The 12201-nt window shown below is 41.6% G+C and overlaps 1 protein-coding gene and 1 pseudogene across 1 annotated transcript; one reads left to right on the top strand and one right to left on the bottom strand.

Moving 5' to 3' along the window:
* Positions 1-1448: 1448 nt before the first annotated feature.
* LOC120587015 (probable cystatin-15) lies at positions 1449-6254 on the bottom strand. Its single transcript, XM_039843635.1, has 3 exons — positions 6060-6254; positions 3345-3455; positions 1449-1529 (listed from the first exon to the last, which is right to left on the bottom strand). The coding sequence occupies exons 1-3, from the start codon at positions 6252-6254 to the stop codon at positions 1449-1451; spliced, it is 387 nt and encodes a 128-aa protein (XP_039699569.1).
* Positions 6255-10550: 4296 nt separating this feature from the next.
* LOC120587014 (UPF0711 protein C18orf21 homolog) lies at positions 10551-11170 on the top strand (annotated as a pseudogene).
* The last annotated feature ends 1031 nt before the right edge of the window (positions 11171-12201 follow it).

The raw sequence follows: 12201 nt of genomic DNA, 5'->3' as shown, positions 1-12201 counted from the left end.
AGTGATATCAAAGACAGAAATCTAGAAATAAATCAGAAGGAAGAGGAGAGAAACCAAAAAATGAAAAATGATGAAAGAGAAATTCAAGAACTAGCTGATATCATCAGGAGAGGAAACATAAGAATAATGGAGAATTCAAATGGGAGGGAAAGGAGCAGGGATTAGAAAGCATTTTCAGACAAATAATTGATGAGAATTTCCCAAATCTAAGGAATGAGCTGGAGCTTGGAATTCAAGAAGTCAACACAACACCCAATTATCTCAACTCAAAAAGGCCCTCACCCAGACACATCATATTAAAATGATCAAAAGTCAACAACAAGAGAATTCTCAGGACAGCCAGGGAAAAGAAGAAGGTAACCTATAAAGGAAAAGCCATTAGATTATCGTCGAACTTCTCAGCACAAACCTTACAAGCCAGAAAAGAATGGAATAAAAAATTCAAACTATTAAATGAAAGGAACTACCAGCCAAGAATAATGTATCTAGCTAAGCTCTTCTTTAGTTATGAAGGAAAAATAAAGACCTTTCCAGACGTACAAAAATTGAGGGAATTCTCCACTACGAGGCCTGCACTAATGGAAATACTGAAAGAGGTCAGCTCACCTAAAACAAAATGACAAAAAAAAAGTGCATAATTAGGAGTAAGGTGACTAGCAGGCTGATAAAAGCAGAGGAGTGCAACCCTTCCTACAAACGGCATTATAAGCTTAAAATAAGAAGAGATTTGCTATAGCAAGATAGTAATGAACGTTCAGCATACATAGGGACAAAACGAGACAACAATAACTGAAAAGGGGAGGATTCAAAGATCCAAATTCGCAAAGGGGAATGGAGATAAGGCAAAATGTACCAACCCTACCAAAGACCTTACACAACTCATGACTTATGGGCATCACCTAGGTGAATAGGGCCACATTTTTAATCCCCTATTCTGGGAGAGTAGGAACCATAGGAAAGACACATGCCACAAACAAAATGTACTGAACGTTACACAATTTTTAAATATTAGAGTTCCTTATAAAACCATTTCACAATCTTGTCTACAAGTGTCAATCACCTGGGGACTTTATGTATTTCTGATATGGGGTCACAAAGATTCTTCTGTATATGACTTGGTCTGTAGGAGATTTGTGAAATAAAACCAGTGGGGTTTTCACATGGATCCAGGCAAGAAACAACTGACATAGCGAAAAATAAAAAGCAGGACATCAGGTCTTTCTGACATAAAATTGGAGCTAGAGGTGATAAATTCTTTACCACGGGTCAATGGCAGAGACTTCCATGGAAAGTAAACGACAAGAGAGTACAAAACCAACAGGGACCCAGAAAGTGCTCTGAGATGCCTTTAATTCTCCTGATGCTCCACAGACCTAACTACAGACTGACTGTCACTCTCTAGATAAAAAGGATCTTCTGCTGTGAGAATCCAGGAGCTCCCTCCCTGCCTACTTCTGCACACAGGTGCTGTTCAGGAGGGTAAACTGAGAAAACCATGGTCGGGCATCCACAACAAAAGTGCAGTCCATCTGAAAAATATAATTGCAAGACATAAAATCAAAACAATGTAACACATGAGGGAACTTAGCATGAAGAACTTAATAGGGGCTCAAGATTCATTGCAACTACAAAAGGAAAGAATGCAAAAACGAGGGCCTGGGCAGGACTCTCGAAGCTCAAGGCTCCACTAGGTTGATAGGCAAGGGTTACCCACCTGACTCTACCCGCCTGAGCCCAGAGACTCCTGAGAGGAAGCCCGGTAGGGCCATCATCTGCCCCTGAGGGGTTACCAGTGCACAAGATGCTGCATGAAGGGCCCCCACACTATGAGTTCTAGGGAGCCAGCACACTGCCTAGGAGATAATCCAGGTGAGCATCCACCCACTCAGCAGAAGCTACAAACCCACCCCAAGGGGAGCATGCCCCCAAAGCTGGGGTATAAGGGGGAGATCAGCCCCACTGATGGCATCATCCTAATGGAGGCCCATTCCCAAGGTCCAAACCCCATGGACCAGATGTTAGTTCTTGGATAATGAATAAGAACTTGAACTCATGGGACATGTCCTTGCAACCCAGGAGATTAGAAGGAGAGGTGGGTGATCAGACTAAATAAATAGTCTAGGATCTGGAAGAATGGGAGCAAAGGAAGAGTGAAGGCCACAGAGAGAATAGTATCTGCCTAAACCCCGAGATTTCAGCCTGGGACCCAAGGGCAGGGCTCCATTTAGGGAGGAAGGTCAGATGAGTATGGTTAGGGTATCTCTGATCAACAAGCCTGGCTGGGAATACAGGGCTCAGCTCACTGCTCTTCTGGGAGCATCTCTGTCTGTCTAGAATAACCATCATATCCCTCCAAAGGGGAACCCTGGGACTTGGTGGGAGTGGAAGTCGTGATGCTCGTTCTGCCCCAGCAGTGTCTCTGATGACTTTTTTATGCCTCCTCCTACAGTCCTTTTGTGAGATAATAGGAAATATATATATTGGTCTCCACCCCTGATTCTTGTCACAGAGCTCTCGAATCCCTTATGACTTCCTAAGTGATAAGAACATTAGGAGGATCTTTCGTTCTACTGAGGTGACTCTGGTTGGGCTCCTGGATGACTCGTGAATGAGAGTTGGTCACTGAAAAGACCAAGCCATGATTAGAAGCTTGGAATTTTCAGCCTTACTAATCCTCTATCCTCCAGAGAGGGGAGAGGGTCTGGAAATGAAGTTAATGATCGATCATGCCTACGTATTGAAGCCTCCATAAAATCTCAAAAATAGAATATTCAGAGAGCTTCCAGGTTGTGAACACAACCATATATTGAGAAGCTGATGCACCCCAGTTCCACAGGGACAGAAGCTCCTGCAGTCAGGACCTTCCCAGACCTTGCCCTATGTATCTCCTCATCTAGCTACTCATCTGTATCCTTCATCATAACTTTTAATAAATTGGCAAATGTGTTTCCATTAGTTCTGTGAACTGCTCCAGAAAATTAATCAAACCTAAGGAATGGAAACCTCTGGTATGTAGCCAAATCAGAGAGAAATTGTGGGTAGCCTGGGGACCTACTACTTGTAATTGGCATCTGAAGTGAGTGAGGGCAGTCATGCGGGACCGAGCCCTTAACCTGTTAACATAAATTGTAGGACACCCAGCTGATGCCTCAGAGAATTCTTTGTTGTTGTGGGAACGCTCCCCCAATTTGGTAACCAGATGAGTCAGAATTAAAGTGTTCTGTGTGAGGAGTAAAGGAAACACATGCAGGAATGAACATAGCAGGTTTTTCCAATACACTTTCCTCAATATATTTTTCATTCTCAGAAGATTCATGATTCTTTTAGGATGACTATTCTCAAACCTTTTTCTTGCCTGAGCCTTCTTGCAAGGGGCAGTTTTCAATATCTTCATCATATTTTTTACAAGTTGTGCGTCCCATCTCCAAGTCCATTAAAAATATCATTGTCCACCTCTGTCAAGAAGAAATTATGAAACAGCCACTAAATGTTTGCTTTTCATAAATGAAAAGAAAAAAGGCAGAGAATCAAATTGAAAAAGGGTGGGGGGAAGACTAGAATATGCATGTAAATAGGATATACACATCATGTGCAATTTCCCTGTGATGGTATAATCAATAGAAAGATGCCTGTAAACACACCTAAAACATGCACTAGAATCTCTCCTGCTGCACTCTTCCTGAAGGGATTCATACCAAGTTGTCACATCAACAGTGCCATGAACATAAGGGGGGCACATTCACAGGAGGAGAATCTTACAGCAATGAGTTTGCACATGCTGCAAGCACACCTGACACATGACCAGTTTCTCAGTCCTACACCTGAGTGGCAGCCAGACACCAGATCACACAGAATGATTGCTTTGGTTGAGAGAAGGATAATGGGCACATTTGTCCTCTGATTAGACATAGGAGCTGCCCTATCCCTTATGGGGTCCTGAGGGCTGGGAACACTCTGTCTCTTCATATAGGAGCTGGCTGCACAAAAGGGCTCATCTTACAGACATTCATTGAGGTGATATTTATGAAGTGGGTGCTGACTGTGTTTATTAGGTTTCTACAAGAAGTAATTAAAAGTTATGATTTCATTTCCTTAAACAGAGGTCCATGAAAATTTGGAGAAACTCAAACACAGAGAAAAATCTAGTCAGAAATCAACGCAGGGAGGAATTCACCTCTCACTAGACTGACCTAGAATTGTCTAGAAACCTGATTTGTTTGGGGCTCAAGAATTCCTGCAGCTGACACTTGACAGCCACTCGTGCCTGGACTTGCGCCAATAGAACACCCAGACACAGACATTCATGCACGACCAGACCCACGCACGACCAGACCCACTGCACAGGCACTCAACCCTGAGCTACAGTGAAGCTCAGGGCCTAGGACAGGGGCCTGTGCAGCCTCCCTGGGTACAGAGGTGCAACCTAAGGAAGAGGAAGATGTCAGGAAATGGGAAAGACTGAGGGAAGCCAGTGCCCCTGTGCAGATAAGGTCCACTCTCCCATCCATCTCTTCTGGAGTGAGGTCATAGGTGGGATCCTGTGTATCTGGGTCCTGCGAACATGGCACCTGGCTCAGGACTATTCATGGGAGACCAGAAACTGGGCACGGACAGAATGGCAACAGTCTTTATTCAATTCAAAGGAAACAGGAATTGACAAGAATTAACATCAGTGATAAGGTTTGCCTAAACAGATGTTAACGACACGTACATTTATATCAGGCTCGTCCTCTTCTATCTTTAAAGCCCTATAACCCACTGCTTCCTTGACTTTCCATAGGCTAGTTCAGAAACACTAAATATGTGTTTTGCTCAGATTTCTTATGTTTCCTCCCACTTTACTCCATTGTCTTTCCAGTGATAGAGTCACTACCCACCCATGTGCTCAAGGGCAAACACTTAGGGTCTATCCTTGATGCCAGCTTTCCCCCACACCCCACTTCAGTGCACCTCACATCCACCTTTAAGCAGACTCAGAAGCCAGCATTTCAACCTTCTGGTGACCAGGGGACCATCCCTGCCTCATGGTCTCAGCTTGCTTTTGGGCCATGGAGCCCACCATGCTCACAGCATCCAGAGAGATGCTGCTAAAGCATCTGAGTGACTTCCTCCCATTGATCCCTATTACTCTAAGAATAACATCCTAACTCCTCATCTGTGGCCCTGTAGATGCTCCAGGCCCACTTCCCCTGTACACTTTTTCTGTGACATAGGTCCAAGGACTTTTAGGCCATCCCTCTGGACACTCATGGCTTGTCCTGGTTCAGAAATCTTTCCGTGTCTGCTTTCTCTTCTTGTCCCCAAATCTCCACCATGTGACTGAGTTCTTCCAGGAGTACCTGTCGTGGAGAGGCCCTTTCTGATCCCCCCCAACATACCTTGCCTCCCTATGGCCCTGAGTCCCTGCACTGACAATTCTTGTCCCAGCCTTCCACTATTTCACTCATAAACCTGAGGCCTGTTTGTCTCTCATCAGAAGCATAACAGTCCCATGAGAACACGCCTCTGTCTTCTCTGCCACCTCCAACCCAGGCATGGAACCACAATGTCTTTGTGGGCAAATAAGGCCTACTGGTTTCAAGCAGGACACAGATGAGCATCCTCTCTGCTGATCAGCACCGTGAGGCTTCCCTAGAGCCCAGCCAAGGCCTGCAGTCACCTCCTCTGTGATGCCTTTTCTTCTTGGGGTTCTGTTTCCAGCCACCCTACTCTTTGTCTTCTTCATTGTCTGTCAATCTCTGCTATTATCCCTTCTCTCAGCCATCTTACATGGGATGTGGCTTTTCTCTCCCTCACACAGTAGCTGAATCTTTGACACTAATGCTTTCCTTTCTGTTATCTTCTTTCTTTCTCTACCCTGTTTTTTAGGAATTTCACTCATTAAGAAAACAAAAGAAACTTGAAGCACTTGTAATGATACCTTGCATTATAAAAAATGTTTACTAAAAAACAAACAAAAAAAACATTCTTTGCTCTTTTATGCAGACCAAGGATTCACCCCTCCCAGGCCTGGTTTCAAGGCCAACATGGAGCCTCAGTGAGAAAAGTTCGTTACTCACCTTGCGCTGGCTTCTCCCCACCCACAGCAGCTTGTAAGCATACTCATCCAGATGGTCTTGGTTGAACTGAAACACGGCAAACTCCACACACATGGCAAAGGAAGTTGTGCTCTTACTAATGTCCACAAAGTTGGGACTGCTGACATGAGGCCCCAGAGCAATGAGCCCCAGAAGCAGAGGCGCCTTTAGGAACATGTTGTCTGGTGTCAGTCCTGGAGGCCAGCAGCACATAGGTGGGGGATGGCAGCTGCTGTAGGACTACCTCCATAGCTCCGCATCCCACACAGCCCTGCCCCACATAATCCCTGAGCTACTGACCGGTGCCTAGTCCAGTTTCTCCTCTATATTCTCTGCTTTATTCTTCCTGTCATCATCAAACAGAAGTCAGAGCAGGGGTCACATTTTCCACCTACTTCTCACATAAGCCTTGGACCCAGTACTGCCTCCACTTGCCCCAGCCCAGGCCTGATAGGCCTCCCTGGATGCAGGGCTGGGATGCAACCCAAGGAAGAGGCAGATGTAAGGAAACAGGAAAGAATGAGGGAAGCCAGTGTCCCTGTGCAGGTGAGGTCCCCTCTCCCGTTTATCTCTTCCGGATTGAGGTCAGAGGTAGGACCCTGCATATCTGGGTCCTGCGAATTTTGCGCTTGGTTCAGGGCTGTTCATGGGTGACCAGCAGCTCAGCATGGAAAGAATGACTCACCTTTTGCTGGGCTCTTCTCACCTCCAGCAATCTGTATGCATTCTCTTCCATGTTGTTGTCATTGAACACAGCCATGGCAAACTCCACAGATACGACAAAGTAATCTTGGTTCTTACTAATGTCTGCAAATTCTTTTTGAATGGTCCAGACATGAGTGCCGAGTACAATAAACCCCAGAAGTAAAGATACCTTCAGGAACATATTGCCCAGTGTCAGCACAGAGAGCTAGCAATGTGTGGGAGGTGAGGGGGTGGCAGCTGCCGACACAGCCCTACTCAGGAGGCCCTGACTTTAACTGGCACCACTGTTCAGTTCCTCCTTTTCATTCCCTGCCTTGTCCCTCCTGCTATCACTGAATAGAAAGCAGATCAGAGTGTCACATTTTTCACCTTCTTGTCACAAAACTCTGCATGCAGAGACATGCATACAACATGCTCTGTTGCCTGCACATCTCCAGGACTTCTCTCCTGAGCTGCATGCTGATAGGATCCCTCCAGCTGCTGCAGCCCCACTCATGAACGGCTTTGAGTCCACCTTCTTGTTCTCAAGTCAGTGCAGGCAAGGTCTGTCAGTCACACAAATTCCTTGGAACTCTGGTAAGCCTGGGGAGAGGAGGCATTGGCCTAGCCTGCCTGCGACCTTGGCTGGAGTCCATACCACCAGCTGGGTTCAGGGGAGTACAGAGTGTGTAGCCAGCAATGGTGGGGGCAGAAGTGTCTATGAGGAGCTATCTTCACCACCACCCTGACTCTCCTCAGGCTTCATCCTCCCAGTCTGATATGTTTATGATTCATTTTATCTCACTTCAAAGCATGTTGTTATTTCTACTGTGACTACTTTCTTAACTGGTGGGCTATTAGAGCTCTATTATTTACTTTGATTTTCTAATTTCTTTTCTCTTATTAACTTCCAGCTCAAGTCTGCTATAGTCAGAGAAGATCCTTTCTATTATTTATAAACATGATAAAACATGTTGAGATTTGTTTTATTGCCCAGAATATGACCAATATTCTATATGTTCTTGAAAAGAATGTGCATTCTGCTTTTTTTAGGTGAAGAATTAGACATCTATATAACTTAATACACTGTTTTGTTCAAACTTTGTATATATTTACTCTTTTTACTTTGTTATGTTTTATTGAGTTTTGTTTTGCTTGCTTGGGTCTCCTTTTCTGTCAGTTACTGAGGATGGGTTAAAAATCTCTCACTATAATTATGAATTTGTCTATTTTTCCCTCACAATTCTTGCTTTATATATTTTGAGACTCTGTCATTAAGTGTTTATTCAAATAGAACTTACAGTTTTGGGGGAGTCAACCATGTTATCATTATGATACCTTTTTATCTCAAGTAACACTTCTTGCTTTGAAGTCAACTTTTTCTGATGTCAGAGTAGCTAGCTACATCATCATCATTGTTTTCCATAGTGTCTTCATCATGTATCTTTATTCATCTTTTTACATGCAAATGTTATCTTAATAATTAAGATGCTATTGTAAGCAGCAAACAGTGTTGTATATCAGTCTAACAGTCTTTTATTTGGAGGATTTATTCTATTTACAATAACATTACTGATTACTGATAAATAATATTATCATTACTGATATATTAGTTTTCAAATACTATTTGTTTTCAATTCATCTCATTTGTCTCTGTTTTTTCTTTTTTCCTTTCTTGCATTCTTTTGGATTATTCAAGATCTTTTTATTATTTCATTTCTTCCCTTCAATGACTTTATTTATCCCTCCTTTTACTCTTCTTTTAGCAACAATTTTAACAATTATAATGAATATAATCGACTTAATTGTGTCTACTCTAAATTAATATTTTTACTATTTTGAAGATAGTGGGATGACCTTAGAACACTGTTACTCATATCTGTCTCTGCCTTGTGTGTTATTGTTGTCATATGTTTAAATTCTACATATTTGAAAGCCCATAAGAAAATATAATTGCTGTTTTATACATTCACTATTCATTTGGAATTAGCAACATATTTAACTTTCTTCTGGGCATCATTCCTTCAACATTACTTTGCTACACTGGTATCAATTCCCTTCCCCCTAGAAATCTCTTAAGGATTTATTTTTGGTTGGATCTTGTTGCTACATCTCTTAGGGTTTTTTTTTTATTTTTGTTTTATTTATTCAAAAACTGTCTCCTCATTAAACTGTCTTCTATTTCCATTGGTGTATTGGTGCTCCTGTCCTAGGGATTAAACCAAATCTCCCTCCTCCCTCCTCTTGGTGTCCTCCAACCATTGTTAATAGATGGATTTTTAATACTATAAATTTTCCTTTAAGCCCTGCTTTGGCTGCATCTCAGAAGTTTTGCTACATCATATGTTCATTATCTTTTAATTCAAAGTATTGTCTTATTTCTTATATGATTTCTTCTTTTACCCTTGGATTATTTAAAAATATATTATTAAATGTACAGAATACTGGAGGTTTTCAAGTTCAGTTTTTATTTCATTTGTCTACTGTGAACAGAGAATATACTCTGAACCATTTCAAACTTTTGAGATTTATCTCTTCTTTGATTGAAAATATTTTAATTTTCTCTTCCATTTTGATTTTTTTTTTCTGGCTACAGAATTCTAGTTTGTTAATTATTTTGTTTCATTTCTTTGAAGATTCAAAGCAGGCTTTCTGAAAGTGGTCTATTTTCAGTTGACTGGTATTCGTAGGCTGCGGCCCTTCATGATCTCATTTGAAATCCTGGGATATTTACCACAGCTCTTCTTCTTTGGCAGGTGCTGAACATCAGCTTTTGTCCCCAAATTGTGACAAAGAAAATGCCTTTTCTCCAGTGGTATTGAATTTCACTACCTCTCACTCTTCCATTTATACCTCCAGTGTTCTCCCACTCTCTCCTCTTTCCTCGCTAGGTCTTCTCCAAGTAAGGCAGGATGGGGATGAGACAGTTCCACAACAGATGAGTGTCCTTCACCACATGTCTCTTCCAAAGTTAGTGAGTAGTGCCTGTAGTTTGAGTCCTCAGAATGGAGACTGGGCTGGATCCCCCAATGGAGGAATTTAAGCACCAAGGAGCAAGTAGGCATATACTGAGTTCAGCTGCTGTCTTCTGAGTCATATGTGGTCCTGGTGAAGATATTCTTTTAAAGCAGTGGTCCCGTTTAGTGTTTTTGGTGGGTATCTACAGATAGACAGAGCCTTCCTTGGGCACCCTCTGCCTCCTCTGCCTGGGTATGGCCCCTCTAGAGAAGAAGTATTTCTTATGTAAAACAAAAACCACAAAATATAGTTGGTATTGTCAAGAGAGCAGTCTGAAGTGGAGCCAGAGGTCTCCAAGTAGCTGAGCTAATACATACCACTTCCATATGAAACTGAACTTTTGAACTGGGCTAAACCAAAAGGCTACATCCTGATACAGTTCCTGGGACTGGCTCTGCAGCACTGAATTCTCTATTAAAAAATAATATTTTCACCTAACAATAGACATAAGTAATTAATCATATATAGTATAGTGTAAGTTTGCCTGCCAGCACCAATCACAACTCCTTCAAAGCAACTTGTGTGATCACTTTGGAAGCCTTGCTTTTTCTATTTTTATAAACTCTGTCCCTTTATTTTCCTCTCAAAACATAATTAGATTTCTACCAAATCTGTGTCTCCTGGATTGTAAGTCCTAAAAATAACCCCCAAATCAAGCTTTTGTTTGCCTTGCAGTTCTTGATCAAAATTGATTGATACATATGACCTTGATGGCCTGAGCCTGAAACAGAAGTGACTTTACTTCACCCTTTGTCACTGAGTCTTAGCAGCATGGGGACAGTGGTGGTGATTAGAGAGAAGTACAACCTTGAGGCTGGAAACTATAAGATAGTTTTCTGGGCCAGGCCCGATATCTCCTATTCTAAAAGCACTTTTGAAGGAACATATTCTTACTATTTCCAATTGCTTGTTCTAGATAATTCTTGAGTGAACCTCAAACCAAAGCCCACACTGACATGCAAAATACAGAAACTTCTTAATCAAGAAGAAATTAAACACTCAGTTTTAAAGAAGTAAAAATTGTGAAAAAGTACAAAGACTCCCAAAGTTTATTTTTGATTACTTATAAACATGCAACAGAACAATTAAACATCATGGTAAAAGTAGAAGCTTTCTATCAGTATTGAAAAGCAATCCTACCACTCCTACAAGTAAGCTCGGCCTGAAGACACTGAAGAGAAAGACTTTAAGTTCTGCAAACTTAAATCACAGTATACGGCAAGGACCCAGCATTGATTTTCAGAACACCTACATCTGGACAGTCAACACTCACTTGCTCCTCAAAGAATGTGAGAAAAACAAAGAAATATTTCTCTCAGATAAAAATGTTGCTTAGTCAGAGCGAATCCCAAAAGAATCCAAAGGTGGATTCTTTTTTACCTTCTTTGTAAGGACTATGAAAATAAGAAATATTTAATGTGATTTCTGAAACTAAAATTAGTCAGAAAAAAAAACAGCTTTTTAAAACTTTTATATATTCTTTAAATACATGAAAATGAGGCTCCAAAAGCAAACTTTTCTTGGTGTTTTTCTGTGTTTATGGAAAAATATCTCACCAGAATAAATAACTGAAACCTGCCTACCTCACAGGGTGGTTGTGAGAATCAAAAACATATGAAAGGTCCTGTAAATAGTAAAGATATATATGGGCATTAAGTGATTATATATTTTCTCTTCCCTTAATTAGCAGTTTCCATTATTTATGTCATTTTCTTTCATAAGGAATTTGAGACCTTTGTGAGAGAGTCTACCCACTCCTTTCTAGGTGTCTATAGCTGCTAATCCAGAAAAAGGATCAAGTATGTGTGTACTGGTTTTCCCACAATCATCTGCATAACTGTATATTAGTAAAATCTGAACATATTTCTAAAACAAACAAACAAACAAACAAAAAACTTTACTTCTTGGGAAATTCTCCTGTAATCCTCGACTTTCAGGAAGTTTGTGTAAAAAGAAGAAAATTTTAGTTTCATATAAAACAAAATTGAATTTTGCAACCTGGCTCCACCCTAAAGGGTTCTTTATTGTTTTTGGCCTCTGGTCCAGGGTTGAGCACTTCCTATGGAAGGGTCAGCATGGCCATTTCACCTCCTCTGCAAAGAGATCAGGCCCCCAAGGGACAGGGCTATGTGATTAGACCCACTGGAAGCTCATGGAAGGCACTATTACAGGCTCATGGAGCAGAAGGCTGCCTAAGCTGGGTTCCCTGGAAGTTTTGCTAGAGCTTAGTAGTTACTGCCCTGGGACTAAACAGATATGTGCACACCTATGTCCACAGCAGCATTAATCACAGTAGCCAAAAGGCAGAAGCAATCCATGTCCATTGATAGATAAGTAGATAAACAAAATATTGTATGTACATAAAAAAAAAAAATACTATTTAGCATTAAAAAGAAAGAAAATCCTGCCACATGGGTAACCC

This window comes from Pteropus medius, unplaced genomic scaffold, assembly GCF_902729225.1.
Source record: "Pteropus medius unplaced genomic scaffold, Ma_sr-lr_union100, whole genome shotgun sequence".
Taxonomy (NCBI): domain Eukaryota; kingdom Metazoa; phylum Chordata; class Mammalia; order Chiroptera; family Pteropodidae; genus Pteropus; species Pteropus medius.
Note: the sequence above shows the minus strand (reverse complement) of the source record. Positions and strands in the feature narration are given on the sequence as shown.